At 29.8% G+C, this 18,970-nt stretch overlaps 2 protein-coding genes across 3 annotated transcripts; one reads left to right on the top strand and one right to left on the bottom strand.

Moving 5' to 3' along the window:
- Positions 1-242: 242 nt before the first annotated feature.
- Positions 243-3,286, bottom strand: LOC111039080 (polyubiquitin-G). The gene is made up of 2 exons (XM_022322392.1): positions 3,147-3,286; positions 243-1,578 (listed from the first exon to the last, which is right to left on the bottom strand). Exon 2 carries the CDS (start codon positions 1,569-1,571, stop codon positions 423-425), a length of 1,149 nt encoding a protein of 382 aa, XP_022178084.1. The 5' UTR covers positions 1,572-1,578; positions 3,147-3,286; the 3' UTR covers positions 243-422.
- Positions 3,287-12,940: 9,654 nt separating this feature from the next.
- Positions 12,941-18,913, top strand: LOC111039084 (SWR1-complex protein 3-like). 2 transcript variants are annotated; one of them, XM_022322395.1, is made up of 11 exons: positions 12,941-13,282; positions 13,568-13,813; positions 13,990-14,061; positions 14,165-14,317; positions 14,387-14,464; positions 15,007-15,046; positions 15,140-15,202; positions 15,279-15,499; positions 15,718-15,948; positions 16,017-16,343; positions 18,522-18,913. In XM_022322395.1, the coding sequence occupies exons 1-11, from the start codon at positions 13,145-13,147 to the stop codon at positions 18,657-18,659; spliced, it is 1,707 nt and encodes a 568-aa protein (XP_022178087.1). In that variant the 5' UTR covers positions 12,941-13,144; the 3' UTR covers positions 18,660-18,913. The 2 variants fall into 2 exon arrangements, with proteins under 2 accessions (XP_022178087.1, XP_022178088.1); XM_022322396.1 differs by lacking the exons at positions 12,941-13,282; positions 13,568-13,813 and adding an exon at positions 13,885-13,905.
- Positions 18,914-18,970: the final 57 nt, after the last annotated feature.

Here is an 18,970-nt window from a genome sequence, read left to right as displayed (position 1 = left end):
ATATACCATTACTACAATCTAAACATTTGTTTTGGCACATCTCATTACCAAAATATGTATTGATTTATTAAACCCAGTGGCATTAGGCATAAACCAAAGCTAGAAAGCAAGTCATTGAATTTTTAAAAAAATCTATTCATGTCATATAATATAGATGCAACACTGCTATAGCTACATGTCACACGACAGATTACAAAATACCTGGAACAATATAAATCTAGGGAGAAAATAAAAACAAATAATTGAATAGTAAAATTATTTTTATTTGTTGACTTTCAAATTGAATGTTGTGTTAGAATAATGTTGAACTGTAATAAAAAAGAAAAAGAAAATGCTTAGTGAGGATTGGAATATTTAAATTTTGAAATACATTTCATTGGTTCACATTTTGGATAAAGACGAATTAATAAATCAAGTTAAAATTATTGTGCTCCACCTCGGAGACGCAACACCAAGTGAAGAGTAGATTCCTTCTGGATGTTGTAGTCGGAAAGTGTGCGTCCGTCTTCAAGTTGCTTTCCGGCAAAGATCAAACGTTGTTGGTCTGGTGGGATACCTTCTTTGTCTTGGATCTTGGCCTTAACATTTTCAATGGAATCAGATGATTCTACTTCCAATGTTATGGTCTTTCCTGTGAGGGTCTTTACGAAGATTTGCATACCACCTCGGAGACGCAAAACCAAGTGAAGGGTAGATTCTTTTTGAATGTTGTAGTCGGAAAGTGTGCGTCCGTCTTCAAGTTGCTTTCCGGCAAAGATCAAACGTTGTTGGTCTGGTGGGATACCTTCTTTGTCTTGGATCTTGGCCTTAACATTTTCAATGGAATCAGATGATTCTACTTCCAATGTTATGGTCTTTCCTGTGAGGGTCTTTACGAAGATTTGCATACCACCTCGGAGACGCAAAACCAAGTGAAGGGTAGATTCTTTTTGAATGTTGTAGTCGGAAAGTGTGCGTCCGTCTTCAAGTTGCTTTCCGGCAAAGATCAAACGTTGTTGGTCTGGTGGGATACCTTCTTTGTCTTGGATCTTGGCCTTAACATTTTCAATGGAATCAGATGATTCTACTTCCAATGTTATGGTCTTTCCTGTGAGGGTCTTTACGAAGATTTGCATACCACCTCGGAGACGCAAAACCAAGTGAAGGGTAGATTCTTTTTGAATGTTGTAGTCGGAAAGTGTGCGTCCGTCTTCAAGTTGCTTTCCGGCAAAGATCAAACGTTGTTGGTCTGGTGGGATACCTTCTTTGTCTTGGATCTTGGCCTTAACATTTTCAATGGAATCAGATGATTCTACTTCCAATGTTATGGTCTTTCCTGTGAGGGTCTTTACGAAGATTTGCATACCACCTCGGAGACGCAACACCAAGTGAAGGGTAGATTCTTTTTGAATGTTGTAGTCGGAAAGTGTGCGTCCGTCTTCAAGTTGCTTTCCGGCAAAGATCAAACGCTGTTGATCTGGTGGGATACCTTCCTTGTCTTGGATTTTAGCTTTAACATTTTCAATGGAATCAGATGACTCAACTTCCAAAGTGATAGTTTTACCAGTCAAAGTTTTGACAAAGATCTGCATGTTGAATCTAAAAAAATAAAATGCATAAATTAGGTAATTATTTCAAATAGATAAATAACTGTTTGCGATTCAAGAATATTGTAATTGATAATTTTTTAGTTTAATGATTTCCATCCTAACTTCTGAGTATGAAAGATATTGACTTTAATGACATATATATTATTCATTGAATATTGATAGTAATATTACTTAAGGGATGCATCAATTTGTATTAAAAGTTTGTGAATATAAGGAGTGTTTATTTAACTATATAAAGAGCACATTATTATATGAATATGAATTAATTAAAAATGAAAATGTTGAATAATTTAAAGTCTACTGGGATTGTGATTACTAATTTTACTAATTAATATTATTAGGTAATCACTTTAGATCTTCATATGAAAATAAAAATGTTTACTGATTTTAAGCTAAAATATATGTACCTACCATGTCAAGAGGGTGACCTATTATCAAACCTAAAGATGATAATACTAAGTGTTTCATTGCAGATTTCCAAATAAACTAAATTAGTAATTTTGAAAAATAATGTTTGATGTTTATCTATGCTTACAGCCAAAAATAATGTAAAAACAAAATTCAAGATAATTAAATGTATTATCTTTGATTTTGAAAATCCTGAACCCGTCAATTCACTCCAATACCAATTAAAATGAATATTAATGTGAATGCACTGAATAATAATTAGATGTTAGCCATTTTTAAGACAAAGATAGATAACAAATGTGTGGTGGTAACTCCAACTTAGCCTAATATTAAGTTTACTAAAATTTATCACAGTCAATACAAAGTTATTACCTTGTGTAGAACAGTGTCGGTTTTGCTTTCGAGTAATAGGTATAATTTATTATGTATAAAAACTGTGATGATATAAAATAAAATAAGATTAATTAACAAATCAACTATTATTCGAAGCGTTAGTAAAACTTTCAAAATGCATCACCTAGGTAATTAGTAGTTAGTACGAAAAAAAAGGGAACTATACATAATTAATGTGCCTACTTAAAAATAACAAACCTACAATTTAAAATCACAACAAATATTATTAAAAATTCATTATAAATAAGAAGTGAGGGTGATATACAATATAAAACAGTAGGTAATCAATAATCAAAAACAAATTAACCAATTTGGTATATTTTTCGTTGTAATAATTATGGCGTAAGAAAATTAGGAAGGAAAAACAAACAAAGTATGAATACTGATTTCCTCAACTCGGGCGCCACGAATGGGGAAACAAAGGTAACAAAAATGGTTCGCTTGAAAAAAAAACGATGACGTCATTAGCTTGGGCGCGGTCGATGAACAAAGGGCCCGCCGATTCAACACATCCCAATGGCTTATCGATAGAGAAACGTATAGAATAAAGAACAGAAAACGGGAAAAGGTCGAAAATTGATTGCCACAGACGCAAAACAAGCACCGCCATATTTGCGGAGGTGAGCGTCACTCGCTCCGAGTCGGACATATTGGTTAGTTGTTGCCTGTTTAACGGCATTACAAACGAACGAAAAAACGAACAAAAATATTAAACGTATAGGTAGATGTTTGAAAAAGAAACTAAAAAATACTTACGATTAAAAATAATAAGTGGAATCGAATATAAATGGAGTCTTCAGCAATGCTATACTGTTCTGTCGAGCGATTCGGATCGATCGTATTAGAAAACAAGTGTTCAGACTTCAGCGGACAAAAAGCTATTGAACAAGCGACGCGTCCAGGTTCAGGAAGATGGCATCCGTTGAGAAAGGGGAACTAGGTTATTGCGCAGTAAGACCGTCGACCAATCGCGATCTTCCACGTGATCACAGCTGTGTGTGACTCGGCTGGCGGAGGGTGGTAGTCATGGAAAAATCGATGACCGCGTACAGTTCCGTGGCTGTACCGCGGTCACATGATACCCCTTCCACGACATCCATGTCCCCACTTCCCCAGGGCCCAGACAAAGAAATTTCTAGAATTTTCTACGCTGTAAAATACTAAAATGTAAATTATTGTTTGTTTGTTTGTTTGTTAATGTTTGTTGTTTACCAAACGTTTGACTCGTTTCCTACGACCTCGGCCGCACGCGAATTATGACTCGTGGATTATTTGCTGGCCTCAGTACTTAGTGCAATACTATTTACTGCATTAAATTACTGCACTTTCGTTATCAAAAATACTACGTAACACAAGTCGCAATCATGAAAAATATTGCGTTGCGAAAACGACGTTAAATTATTTTACTATTACGTATTTACGTCTTTGAATATCTTTTAATTACCTACTTATTTGTTTAGGTGCTTATTAGCTCTCAATACGCAGCTGGCGTAAAAAATTATAATAATTCATAACAACCTGCCCCAAAATAAATAAGAAAGAAAATAATAATATAATATGCCAATGGTAGAAAACTATACCGTAAAAAATTAAGAAACAATGATTGCAGTACATTTCACACATACTTGCTAACAAAATATTTTTTCTCATATTGTATGCTAAAGTACATTTATTTCTGTTTTCTCTTGTTGAATAATGGGTTGACGTGTGTCAACGTTATCGCATTAGCTGAGTTATAAAAAATAACCCAATATTATTAGGTACGCAAAATTATTCTGTGATTATTATTACAGCATTTTCATCACATCATTTTTTTCAAACAAGTTTTGCATCTTAATTTGCCACTCCCTCCTAGTTATGCTACTTTGTATATTGTATGCGATTGATTATAATTGTTGTGCTTACAAACATTGCCAAACTTGCCGATTATTCAATAATTCAGTGGCGTCGAACTTTTAAAGTAACCAACTACGTTGACGTCGAGTAGGTTGTAGGTATATAATTTCATAAATTCTTATATTTCAAGGCTCCAGAATCGCTTTGTAAATTATTGGGATTCAGGATTAGTTTTTTCTGGTCGGTCAAAGTTTTAAAGTGTGATCAAACATAAGCCATTGATTATTATAATAATTTGGGTGTCCACAATATGTTATGCGACGCTCAATAATATTATGTAGTTATTCGTTTGCGCATGTCTTGCGCACGTGTGGAATTAATGAGTATATAATTGTTTTTGAATTCTCTATGGTCTATGACCTATGACGCTGAAAATTTCGTAAAATTAATTTAGACTTTGCATGTCTATCATAGTATTTTCGCTGGTTGTTCGTAATTGTATGTAATGTATTACACTATATTATGTAGGTGTGTATTACACAATTACGTAATACCTATTTCAATTGACTCACGATTTTGCTTAGTTTCGAGAGTAAATTGATTTGGTTTTCGTCTGTATAAAGTATTAGATATAGCATGAAGGTACGAAGATTTCAAATTATTTTAGAAACCGTCCCTAATCGAACGTACTGGTTTATTGAACGCGGTGAATGGCGACTGTATCATTTCATTCTACATTTTTTTAATAGTTTATTAAAATATAATACGACATTACGACCTTATAAATTTAGAATAATAAATAAAATGTCGATAATATTATCAGCGAAATTCGATTTAACAAATTATGAATTAAACTACAAGAAAAATAAAATTTAAAAACTTAGATACATCTAATAAATAATTATAAAACGATTTTTTTTCGGCATTTATTTGTTTAATTTTCAAGTAAACATCATAAGACATTTTTAAGATACATTTTTTTACCATCAAGCTATAATAATAATATTATTATTATAAGCATATCGTGTCTTGTTATTGTTATTTAAACTTTTATACTTTCATAATATTATAATATACATAATATTATGTTCTTTATATAGTAGGTAATTACTAATCAGTAAGTTTTAATGTTACCTATATGATATTATTTACCCGATTGGGCTTACCAATATTCTAATGTATTTTCTTTAGATTAAAATTCTACATTATGATTTTATTACCCACGTATAAAAATAAAAACTTATAAGAAATTAAGTTGTATTTTATAAATAAATTGTTTTATTATTATAAAAATTACATATCGGTTAGTTAGGTAAATAGGTACATTGTTAATTGTTAACATAAGTTATAAACATAATCTAAATCTAATCCTAACCCAAGTCCTAAATACTTGAATTATAATACTAGGGGATGGCTTGTCATCATTGATGTTGGCAAGTTACTTATAGTTGTTGTATTCATTATATTGAGAATGTAGTTGTTTCCGCCAAAACCTTATAAAGGTATAATAATATATGAGAAATTTAAATTAAAAATATAAGGTTTAGGTTACATTTTATGTAAGTACTGGCGTACTGTACTCAGTTTAATTAGTACCACATTACCATTATCAAGGTCTGTCATAGCTGATAATCTATCAATGAGCCCAAGTTTAGTTGCAGGTATCTCAGCTGGCACACTTCTGGTCATCATCCAAGTTGTGTCTGGATTAAAAGGAGGAGTTTCCATTTTGATTTATTCAATTAAATAATCTATCAAAACTATTTGTTTGAATTTCCTGTAAATGTAAATATTTAAAAAATTTAAATCTGATTTGAACTGATTTCGTTTTGAATGCATTGTTCTTGTAATCTTGTCGGTCATTCTAATAAAAAAATAACATTAGTTTGAAATGGCCTTAAAATGTATTCAACACTTTAAAACTCTAAGTGGATTTTTTTTTAAATTAAAGAAAAAAAGGAATATTTAAGCAAATTCAGTTTCTGACTAAACAATTATTGTTTTACACCCAATGTTTTTTTTATCATTTTCTATATAATATAATCATACAATTTGGCGATAGTATGCAATTATTATATTAGTATAGTATACTGTATATATTTTTATAATTTATTATTTTTATTAAATTTTAAGTCAATTTTCTACCAGAAACCTCCCTCAAACTGTTTCTATTATAAAAATTGTCTCCACACACAAACTATAAAAATTCATTGTAAAAATTTTATATTCATGAAATAAAAATATGATTTAAGTATAAAATAAGTGTTTAGGTACAAGGTACTTATCAAATATAATTTGTGAAATTTTCCTACAACTAATAATGGACATTTATCTAAAGGCACTTGTCTTGCATCGCTCACACCAGGCGGCCAGGCCTCAGCAGTCAGCACACTAGCATAAGATAGCACTATGTTATGATTACCTAGCACTTAGCAGTAATAGCAGTGATATAAATGATAAATGTTCATATAGGAAAAACATTTATTACAATATAAATACATTAAACAGTGCCCTCTGTTGAAAGTCCAATGAGAGAACGAACAAAATGTGATTTATTATTCAAAAACCTATTGTTGTTAAACCCATAGTTAATTGATTAATGTAAGCAATAATTGAAACATTTAGAATCAAACATAAACCTAACGAGATTTATTCAGTTGACACTGTTGACTATATACCTTTAGTACCTACAGCATAAAATCCGAAATCACTACACTTTGATGTTTGTTTCATTATTAGTTATTGCTTATTAGTCATTAGAATCGTAATATTATAAGTTATTACTTATTAGTTACTGTCACAGTATCACAGCAAATCAAAAAACCTAAAACGCAAGCCGCAAGGACGAGGCAACACATCGGCGTTCTCCTGGTTATTGCTGAAAAGTCGAAATTACTGACCTCAGACAGTCAGACATAAAGAGATTTTGTTAGTTGTCGCCGACCTTAGGGATTGGGGTAGAACAGCCTCTTGAATGAGTGAAACAATAAAAAAAACGATTTACGCAAATGCATAATCCACAAACATAACATTTTAAAAAAGACATTCTTACGTTCAAAATAAATACCTGGAATCGAATTCAAGTGAAGTTACACTTTTCTATGCTATATTGTTGTATGTTCAGGTGAACAATTTGGATAGATCTTCAGAGGTGAAATATGTAAAGAACTTCAGACTGTCTCTTTAGCTAAAAGGCTATTTCATGACAAAATAAATCTTCTCTGTTGCAAAACCGTTGACAAACCTCCCACGTAGTCACAGCTGTTTTGTGCATCATTGGTTAGCGGGCAATAGTGATCATGGAAATGATTTTATTACACATTACTCTTTTTATTTTTAAACTAGCTGTAACTTTTTACTTAAGAGCACCCCACACCCGCATGTGTTGTCTCCATCTTACAAACGCTTAACATACCAAATTTACGCTCAGCAGTTCACGTTTTATGCCGTTAGCTTAAAAATTAGAGTAAATCGACCTATTATGAAACTTGATGATAAGAACTTTATCCGTGTTTTGTTGGTAGTTTTTTTACGACAATTCAGTTTTTAAGTGAGGTATGCTTGTATAATAAATGTAAATTAAAAATGCTCATAACTCACTTAAAAACTGAATTATTGTAAAAAAACTTTCAACAAAACACAGATTAAGTTCTTAACATAAAGTTTTATAATAGGTCGATTCACTCTAATTTTTAAGCTAACGGCATAAAACTTGAACTGCTGAGCGTAAATTTGGTATGTTACTGGTTTGTTAGCGTGCGACAACACATGCGGCTGTGGCGTCCTCTTAAGTTTAATTTTTTAATTTTTGTAATTTAAAAATTCCTTATAGTCTTACCTACTTTACTGTTATCCCGAGTTATAAACATAGTCCTAACCTAAGCCTCATCAGTCATCCCAATTAAAATACTTAGATTATATTTTCAATTTTTTCTAATATTTTACAGATATTGAATATTATAATAGAAGTATTTTAACATAAAACTTATACATCGGTTAATCTGTGAATACTGAATAATATACTGTAACTTACAGTATATGATAGGGCGCCACTGACTGTAAGAATATTTTTCACCATATCGTATTGTAATATTATAATATTATATACAACCAATGTCCAATAATAATTGCTTTGTGTGTGTACCGTCCTACCGTGCACAAAGTTTAATATTTTAATAATAATATATTTCTTTTACGTACACCAAATTGAATTATAATAAATAATAATAATGTGGCGTAGCGGTAACACATAATGTTTAAAATACAATATAAAACTATGGAATCAGGAAAGCTCTGTGTTTTAAAACATTATATATTAAAGTTCACCAAATTACTGATTACATGACATTTCCACATAATATCATTGAGTATACATTTATATATTCTCCCATAGAATCATGTATATTGTTCTATGGTATTATTTTGTTTTTTCCGAGCATAAAATTCTTCATTTGGATATTTGATCCATTATAGCATTATCAATTGTAAACATGGGAAAAACCACGGCAAGTTAATTTGGCTTAAGAAAATAAATTTCCACCACCAAAAATTAAGTTGCATTATTCGCCCGACGCCCTTAAGGGCGATGAGTCACAGCGTTATTTTAGTAAGTATTATATCATATTATATAAAGACATTACGCGTATTTCCTATTATTTGGCAATGTGATCCTCCGTCTTCTGATCACTAGACAGTATTTATTTCGGTAAATGTTTGTATACTTGAAAACCTTTTATTCCTGAGATCATTTGACAAACTTGACATTTTGAGAGGAATAAAACCGAATTCTTAAAGTAATTAAGTGAGTGATAATAGAATTACTTTGTATTAGGTACGTCGTCGTACAAATAATGATAGTATGCAAATACATAATAATTGTTGTAGTCGCCATGGCGTTGTCGTATATTTTTGTAGTATCTACGTACATACGTTCGCCATCAGTTTATAAAGTGTGTAATTTATTATATTAATAAAGAAACACTGTCGTGGTGCAATGACCTCATCGCCTCAAGTACACACTTCACGGGCACGGGTCATGTTATTATTATACGCCGAAGTACGTTTGCCCGGGGCCCAGGGGTCGTCGTACCACTTGTACAGCGCATAATATCAATACAAAAGTATGTTTTAATGGCGACTCGACGTTTTGCATCATAACGTGGTCGACAATAGACATCCTTGAATCCGGCGCGTGCGAACGCTCAGCGACAGATAAAGATTTTTAAAAATCATAACAACCGAATTTGCAATATTGCATGCGAGATTTATTTTTGGTGCGTGTGAGATGCGTATGAGTTGCGTGCTGCATTCGTGATAATGATAAATAACATAATAATATTATCATCGCTTATTCACTTAAATACTTAATCATAATATCATTATCTCGATGAAATTGTATAGTACGGACATGCACTCGATGGAAAACTGCACGCAATTCAACCCTATTTTGAGTTTTGGCATCACGCAATTCGGCTGCAGTCCTTGAGTTATAAATGGGGGGAGGGGGATGTCAATTCATCCGGAACACGCAGCCCATTGACGATCGTCCCAATGATTCACGATCCATGCAAATAATATGCAATATAATACAGTTACGAATATTACGGCATACACTCGAGTACAGTGCCGTAATTATTGGTGTGGGGATTTGGGTTTCTTAGCCCCCACCCACCATGGTCATTTTTTTAAGACTGGCACGCCACATTTAAGTGGTATACGTTATATTTATTCTAACCTACTACTGTTGTAGTAAATCTTATAATCGATAGAAATAATACAAAACAACCAGAATTTCCTACGCCCAGTTGCATAGGCCCAAATCCATTAGAATTTCAGCGGGGCTACCATTTTTAACACCATTGTGATTGGAGGAGGAGGGGTTCTTCAATCACACAACGAAAAAACTGTGTATTTTTGGGGGGGGCTAAGCCCCATTAAAGGAGCACACAACACAAAAAATAAGTTTTTTTTATTTGAAAGAATGTTCAATTTTAAGGATAATGGTATAGGTTTTATGTTTCTTTTCACATTATTCAATAAGTTATGAGCAATTGAAAAAAGACGTGTGACGTCACTGGGCCGGAGTCGTCGTAATTGCCTATCTTATACGTGTAAAAGTTCCTCGCTTCACACAACTATTTATCGACCAAAACATTTTATTTTTGCAATTTAATTTACTTGTAAATATGTGGTTTTATGTGCTTAAGACAATGCAAGAATCATAATTTCATTATGACGTTTAGTTTTTTAAATATTAAAAATCTTAAAAGAGACATTTTGGTTAAACCGCACTTCATGGCGAGCGGCGCGTGGCGTTCGAACAACGTGTCCGCCGTTTAACCAAAATGTCTGTTTTAAGATTTTTAATACTTAAAAAACTAAACGTCATAATGAAATTCTGATTCTTGCATCGTCCTAAACACATAAAACCACACATTTATACGTCAATTAAATTTTAAAAAGAAAATGTTTAGGTTGATAAATCGTTGTGTGAAGCAAGGAACTTTTACACGTATAAGATAGGCAATTACGATGACTCCGGCCCAGTGACGTCACGCGGCTATTCTACATCTCTTAATATCTCTTAAAGTAATATTTTTTTTTACATCGTATCTTCACAAAATCATTTCATATAACCATAACTACAATAATTTAACATTTAAAAAAAATGTAAAGAATTTTTTTATTTGTGTTGTGTGCTCCTTTAAGACTCCCGCGATTTGCGCCTATGGCTAGCTGTAAAATAATGTTATTATTTACTTCGTAATAAACACTTGGTAATGTATTGTGGTTCAAAAATAAACAACTGAGCGGTCGAATAATATTTTATCGCGAAGCGACGACGCACATTGCCAACGTGTTATATAATATAAGCATATAATATTATTAAAATATCAATATTATAGGTGATTAATTTTAGTGATTCACTAATAGTGAATATTTATACATTCAGTAATTATTTAAACTTTGATTCTATATTATGTTCAAATGCAAAGAGTTATAAATAACGTCGATAAAATGAATCTTTAATCGACGATTTGTGACACGCGCGTACACCGTTGTACACAAGTAAACCTATAAACTAACTTATACTTTATAGATATAGACAATAAACCGTACACGTATTATAAGCACGTCGATATTGGACAGCCAAAGTCCGAGGTCACCAGCGATAACTGAATTAGGCATGAGCTATAATAAGCACTATAATAGACTATAGTAATTATTACAAATTAATATAATTATGTCATTATTAAGACAATAACACGGATATATACCATAATATAGTATGTATCTGTGTTAATATTAAGTAAACATAAAAAAGTATGCAAATGAATTATTTTGTCATGTGAACTAATCCAGCGAGTGGCTTCAGTATTACACTATTGTTTCTTGCTGTCTTATGGTCTTAGTGCGTTCACTTTTCACTTCAAAGTCTAAACTGTATAGATTATACAGTTTACACCAATTCAGTACGTGCTAGTATGACGTATAATACCATGTAGTATTCAACTATTCAAGGGCGTATAAGTATTATTTTGCTATACGAAAAATATTAAGACACCAAACTTAAAAATTCTATTTCACTCCAAGCAGTAAGCTTTGATCTCGAACCACGAAAATTGTTCTCTCATGCAGACTTAGAAGAACAAAATAATTCCCCATATTAAATTCCTGATTACGCCACTGTCTGACATTCTCATATTAAGTCCAACTTTAACTGAGTAATGATACAGAATTCTTAAAAAAAAAAATAGCTAGTAAAACAGTGGTAATTTAGCGAGGAGGTGGCAAGGTGGGAATTTGCCAGTCTGATTTTAAACGCAGTCCGATGGGCCGATGCACGGTTTTTTTCATTTAACTATTACTATGTTTCATAAGTGCAAAAAATGCCAATTCGTATAATATTTTGAGGAAATATTATATTATGTACTAAGAAATTATTGTCATGTAATGATAAATTGGTCATTACTAATTATTGATCGGGATTTATTAATATTTATAGTTTTAGACACATGAGGGAACTTGCAAGAAAGGTATATAATATGTCGTTTGTGTTTTATAGGAAAAGGAACATATTATATTAATATTATGCGCCTGCGAGCGGTTTTTTAAGTTACCCATTTGGGTTCGTAAAAACTTTTGCCCCCTCTATGAACAATTGAAATGACGCCATAGTAGTAAAATCATATTTTTTAAAGAATAAAGAAATTGAAAATGGTGTGCAAAGATAGAGGTAAATAAGCTGGGTAAACAAAATTATATAATGATTTCATACTATTGTTCTGTGATATACTGATATTATTAACCACCTTATTGTTAGCAGAAACGAAATCAAACAAATTATGAATATTCTATAAACTAAATATTTATTAACTAACTAAATTTGATGAAAATTGTAGGATTAATAATATTTTTGGGTAGGTATATCTAATGAATTATTTAAATTTAAAATCATGATATCCTTTTTATAAACATTTATAAAGCAATTGGCCGATATTTATTGTATTATTAAAAATATTTAATAAAAACTAATATTACAGTACTTAGAAAATTATAATATTTTAATGTTTAATTTATGAAATTTACTAAATTTACCAACCTAACCTTGAACATTTTTAGGTTATCATTTAGTTCATTATTTCAATATTGTTATCACTCATCAATATTATTTGAAATTTTTTTTATCAAAAAACGGTTTACGTTTTTGATACTGGTTTAAAATAGTAATTTATTGACAAATACTAATTTTAACTTCCGTATTTCTTTGTGTCGTGTCTTCGTGTCTGACTCAGGCTATATCTTATTCGACTTATTCTTATTGATTTTGTGTTCTAAGTTTTCCAAAGAAAAATGATTGTTATATTATTACTGTTTTATTGTGCATGAATAAATGACTAATTTTAAAACGATTTATTATGGAATGTAATAAGCAATGTGAAATAAGCAATGCGGTCATGATTGAATCTCTGGATACTATAATTCAACAAGAAAGTAGGAAACTCGAAATGGATAAAAACACTGGGTTATTGGCTAAGAAATCAAAAGTCATGAAGGTAACTTATAGACTTACTTGTGTACAAAAATACATATAAAGTGAAAATAACGCACATTTTGCAGTTTATCAATAAATATAACGTGTTGTAGTATAAAATATTTATATTACCGAAATTCATATCGTTAGAAACTCAAAATTTATAAATGTAGAATAACTACCCTTCAATGTTTGTTTTTAAATTTATCTGATTCACTTTAGTTATATGTTTCTTATTAATAACTTTTCCATATCCGGCTATTGTTAAAGCTGAATTTATTAACACATAACTAATTTTTTTTGTTAGGTACAACAACAATCGTTGAAAGAAAATGAAAATATGTTCAAACAAAATTTACCTATCTTTAAAACTCTAAAAAATCATTCACCTGAACTGAATCAGTCATGTGACAGAGTGAATGAAATCGAAAGGTTGGCAAACTTATTTACCCAATCGCCTAGTTTCTTTACAAAGGATAATAGTAACAATTGTATTGATGTCAAACATAACCAAGTATTATTGAAGGACAATATGCCTATAACAGCACACAATGTAAGTTCTTATTGCTATCATTAATATTGTAATATAGTGTTATAAATGATTTTTAGGTCTTGCAAAAATAGGGGACTTTTTATTTTAATTTGGTAATGTAACACATTTCACTGTAAGATGTTGAATTAGATACATTATATGTGATTCAAATAAAGGTGATTATTTATTGATTTCAGGAAGTCAATAAGTATAAAGCTAAGCTAATAAATAGTAAAAACACAAACAATTTAATTTATCCAGGTATCAAGGTAATTATAATTGTGGTTATTATTACTTATTAACACATGAATTCTAAAATTATATATATTGCAAAAAATTAGTTTATGGTTTTATGTTTAAAAATGTTTTAAGGTGAGGAGAAATGTACGATTTGGAGAATATTCACCGCTTAATCCTGCCAATCAAGTGGATTCACAACCTTTCCTAGGAATTGGAGAATACGATGATAAAAAAAAAAAACTGTTAGAATTACAAAGGAAGGAGTATGTAGAATATTTATCAAAGGTAATAAACATTTTATACTCTATAACAGCTTATGTATATAATATTCAATTTTTGATTACATTTTTTTAGGTAAAACAAGATAAGAATACTTCAGATTTACCAAAATTAGCTGGTTATTCATGTGAAGAAGCATATAAAACTGCAATGGTATTCAATTTTTCTTCAATATTGTTTAAGAAAATTTTAGATTCAAGAATATTAATTACTTTACTCTGTCCAGCGAGAGAACGTTTCGCGCATGGTCCAAATCTGGTTTCCCTACACGACTGCCATAGGGGAATCGGTATTGTGAAGGTGATGTGGAGGGATGTGCAAAATCCGGTGCGTTCTCTCGCTGGGCAGAGTATAGTTATTGCTTATTATACATCATTTTTATATTAATGATTTTTAAATAAAAATATTAATGGATATTTCATTAAGATAAAGTCTTTAAAAGTTATAATGTATCTTATCATATACTGTAACTTATACTATTTTAAACAATTTTATTTGTATTTGATTTATGAAATATATTATAATATATTTGTATACTTTATTCAAGTTAAGAAACATGCTCAATAGCCAATTTGTGTGCTGAAATCAGGTTTTTAAGTTAATAAGTTATTTTTGTCACTTTTTCATTGGAAAATCAATTAACATATTATTTATTTCTACTTATTATACATGTATTGTTTTTTATTTTATTTTAGGAAAATAACAACAGTTCTGACCTAGCAGAAAGCAAAGAAGGTGAGTTAAATTTAATAATTTGACTTATATTAATACTTATTAAGAAATTACGTATAATGACTAAAGGTATTAAAAATTAATTTCATTATTTAGGATTCAATCAGAAAGTCACGATACAACGATCTACTTTTATAGATGGAGCTGAATCATGTGCATGTAAATTACTTGCATTCTTCAACATTGTGAATTTGATACTTTGCTTATTTTCATAATTGTTTAATATTATTTATAGCTGATGAAGAAAGGAAAAAAGAAACTAATAGATTAAAACAAGAACTTTATAGATTTGATTTAAGTAAACAGATAGAAGAGAAAAAAAGGTTGGAATTAGAACAAAAACGTAAAGATCAATTGGAAGATGAAGCCATTGAAAGAATGGCAAGAGAACAGGAAGAAAAAATGAAGATGGAGTTTGAAAAAGAAAATGAGAAACGAGTTTTGGCTCAACTCCAGGTATGAAATATATTTATAAGTAATATTAGTTTTTCGTTTTTTGAAACTTATATTGCTACTTATACAAGTTAGAGCTTAGTGCTTAAAGTTTCTCTAAAAGATTTAAGTTAGTTAGATACCTGTAATGAATAAAATGAAATTTTAACTTAAAAAAGAGTTGTCAGCATATAGTTTTAGTTTATAAAGTAATAATAATTGTAGTGATAATGCTCATTTAGAAACAACTCCAACAAGAAAAGTTAAAAAATGAAATAATGCAAAAGCAAAAGGACTTGGAATCAAAATCATGGAATATGCCATCTGAAACTGTCTCCCGGCAATTATCAAAACACACATCAAGTCGCCATGAATCGTTTGAAGACAATGATACAGAAGAGTTTCAGTGCCCTCCTCAGAGTACTTTTGACAATGTACCTTTACCAACTACACGTGTTCGAGCTCCTAGAAAAGTATATAAATACTTTGGCATCCCTAAATTATGTTTTAATTTAGATTTATTGAACAATTTTTGTTTTAGATAGTGTATGATGAAGATGACAAATCTGTAAACAGAAAAACTTTGAGAGATGTTTCATGCAACACGGATACATTTAAAAATCCATGTATGAACCAGAACATTTCCCCTCCAGGAATGAGTCATAAGGCGGAAAGAGCTCATGTGACTTTTGCGAATGATCCTCCTATGAGTAGAACAGAGTATAACCCTGCAGCTCTACTGCCGGTAACAAAATCTGTAATCATTGATTCACCATTTACACTTGCACTGGCTGGATTACGTGATAATGAAGAAGATAATAGAACTTGTGAAGCTATTGAGCCTACTGAAGCAGCATATAGAAATCAGGTACAAAAACATTAATTACATCACAATTTCTTATTAATTTAATTTCAAACTTGAATGGCTCATTTATTAGTTATTGAGTATTGATTAGTGATTAATATTTAAGCTGTCTTTGAAAAAGTGATTTAAAATTAAATCTTTATTTAAGTTTATACCCCATAAAATATATCATAACTTATGAGTTGAGGGAAAATTTTTATGCAATTATTGAATCTTTTAGTTTTTAGTTTTTATACTTTCAGATTCTTGTGAATAATCTTTAAAAAATCGTGATATTTCAAGCTAATGACAACATTTTATTTTGCATATCATTTCTGCTTATTTGATAATTAAATAATTATCAAATGCTATTATAAATAGCTATGGCTATTGTTTAATTTTGACAAAATTTGATATTAAATACTGCAGTGAAATGAAATGAAATTATAATGTACTGTTATCAAAATCTAAAATTCTAAAATATCGGAAAATTCTAAATATACATTTTTTTGGTTATTAACTTATTCCAATGATTACCTTTTAATTTATTCTAGTATTTATAATCAATCTCAAATGCTAATACCTATCAACTTTATCGTTCTTAAGAAGTTTTTCTTGTTCATCATTGAGTATCTTATTAGGTTATCAGGTTATTATATTTATTTAATTTTGTTTAAAGGTTACAAATAAATTAATAATAAAATATAAAGTAAACAATTTGATTGCGTACTTTTTTGTATTTTTCTTATGATTTATGATTTTGTAAACCTTTTTAATCAGTAAAATTATAATATTATGTACAGGTTGATTCTCAATGGTATTATCATCGTAAATACTAAATGATGTAAGTTATTTAATGAATAGGTACATGTAGTTTTTAATCTACATTTTGAAAATTAGAGTTGTAATGTTGTCATCAAATTTTCACTATAGTTAATTATTTTGTTTTACACCTCAGTTTTTCATAATGTTAGTTGATTATTTCAAGTATTTTTAAATTCAACTATATAGCAGCCCCCGAGCATTTTAAACTTAGTAAAAAAAGCAAATATAATTTTTAAAACAAATGATACTGGCCATAAAAAATATTGTAATTATTGTAATTAGTTTTTTTAATTGAACTATGCAATAACCAACGTTAGTGTTTCCAGCATTTAATTAAAAATGTGTGTTAATACCTGACAAAGTATTCATGGATTTGTAGTGCATTCAAGGTCATATCACATAATTTTTTATTTGCCATGCACATGGAATTTGAAAAATATTACTTTATATAGATTCTACTCTATCCCAGTTAATTTACTTATTAAAACAATATCATCAAATTGTATTATGATAATATTGTCATTTGCATGAGGACTAGAATAAAGAGACCAAACTCGTACAGCCACCCGCATGAAAAAAACGTACTGGAGCGAGTCGCTCAATTAAACAGTAACAGATGGCTCTGCGATTGCTAGAATTTAGGAATTATTCATATTTTTTGAAAAATATTATTTCAAACCATGACTCATCAGTTATTATAAATTTTAGAGCTCGTACAATATACATTAATAAATGTGTATATTTCATAAACACTTTTATGAATGTGTAAATAATTAAATCATACAAACTGTAATCTGTGTTCACAGTTAGTCTAAGCTGGATACTATTCAATATAAAAAGAAAATACACATGTGCCTTCTTGAACGGTGGTTTATACCAATATGTATCGTTACTTTCAAATTTGTTTCTTAAGAATGTTGAATATATATGAAATATAAACATATGTTTACAATTTAAAAAGGGTCATGGTTTAAAATAAAGCATATATTTTCCATAAAACAATTAACATATGAATAATTTCTATATTAAGTGGACTAAAATAGCAACTTTAGTGATTGCAACTCATTTGAGATGTTGTTAGAATGGGAGTTTGGTCTTTGGTCTCTTTATGCTAGTCTACATGGTCATTTTTCTGTGGTATTATCAGTTAGCACAAGCAAATGCAACCCAATTGTAAAATTAGTTTTATATAACTATTGATAAAATACAAAAATAGGTAGGCTAATTAAAATTAATAAATTAAATATATTTCATACATATTACAACTAGTTGGTAGTTATATTTTAGTAATCATAAAATATATTTTAACCATATAAATTATATTATTTCATTATATAAAACCTTAATGTTCTTCTATTATACTTTCATTTTTTTTAGGAATCAAGAGATGCACAACTAGAAAATAGTCATGAGTTGCCAACTGATAAACATTTATTATCAAATTTAGGGAATATAAGAAAACAACTAGTTATAGAACATCAAAAGTTAAAACAACAAGTTCGAAGATCCCAATAAATTGATTAACAATTGCTCAGAATAGTTTCATAAACAACTTTGTACTTTGTATTTTATATTAAAAAAGAAAATTTTTCATTTTTCATTCATCAAAATATATTAACAGTTTTATATGATACATACTTATTCTATTTTTCTTTTTTTATTATATAAACTGAATACTTTATAAATATAGTTAAACATGTAACAGTTCTAACAAAACTTGGTCACAAACAAAATATTAAAAAAAAAAAAATCAATTATACCATATTACCTTAGTTACATTTTAACAGTTATGGGCAGTGTTTTACAGATATTATTCACTGAATTAA

Source organism: Myzus persicae, unplaced genomic scaffold (genome assembly GCF_001856785.1).
Source record: "Myzus persicae strain clone G006 unplaced genomic scaffold, MPER_G0061.0, whole genome shotgun sequence".
NCBI classification, from domain to species: Eukaryota; Metazoa; Arthropoda; class Insecta; order Hemiptera; family Aphididae; genus Myzus; species Myzus persicae.
The sequence above is the reverse complement of the archived record's forward strand: the minus strand, read 5'-3'. Positions and strand labels throughout refer to the sequence as shown.

Excerpts from the sequence above, each read along its gene's own strand:
- LOC111039080 (XM_022322392.1), bottom strand. The coding sequence starts at position 1,571 with ATGCAGATCTTTGTCAAAACTTTGACTGGTAAAACTATCACTTTGGAA.
- LOC111039084 (XM_022322395.1), top strand. The coding sequence starts at position 13,145 with ATGGAATGTAATAAGCAATGTGAAATAAGCAATGCGGTCATGATTGAA. Across the intron at positions 14,062-14,164 it reads TAATTTATCCAGGTATCAAG|GTGAGGAGAAATGTACGATT; the intron begins GTAATTATAATT and ends AAATGTTTTAAG. Across the intron at positions 15,203-15,278 it reads TGGAGCTGAATCATGTGCAT|CTGATGAAGAAAGGAAAAAA; the intron begins GTAAATTACTTG and ends TATTATTTATAG.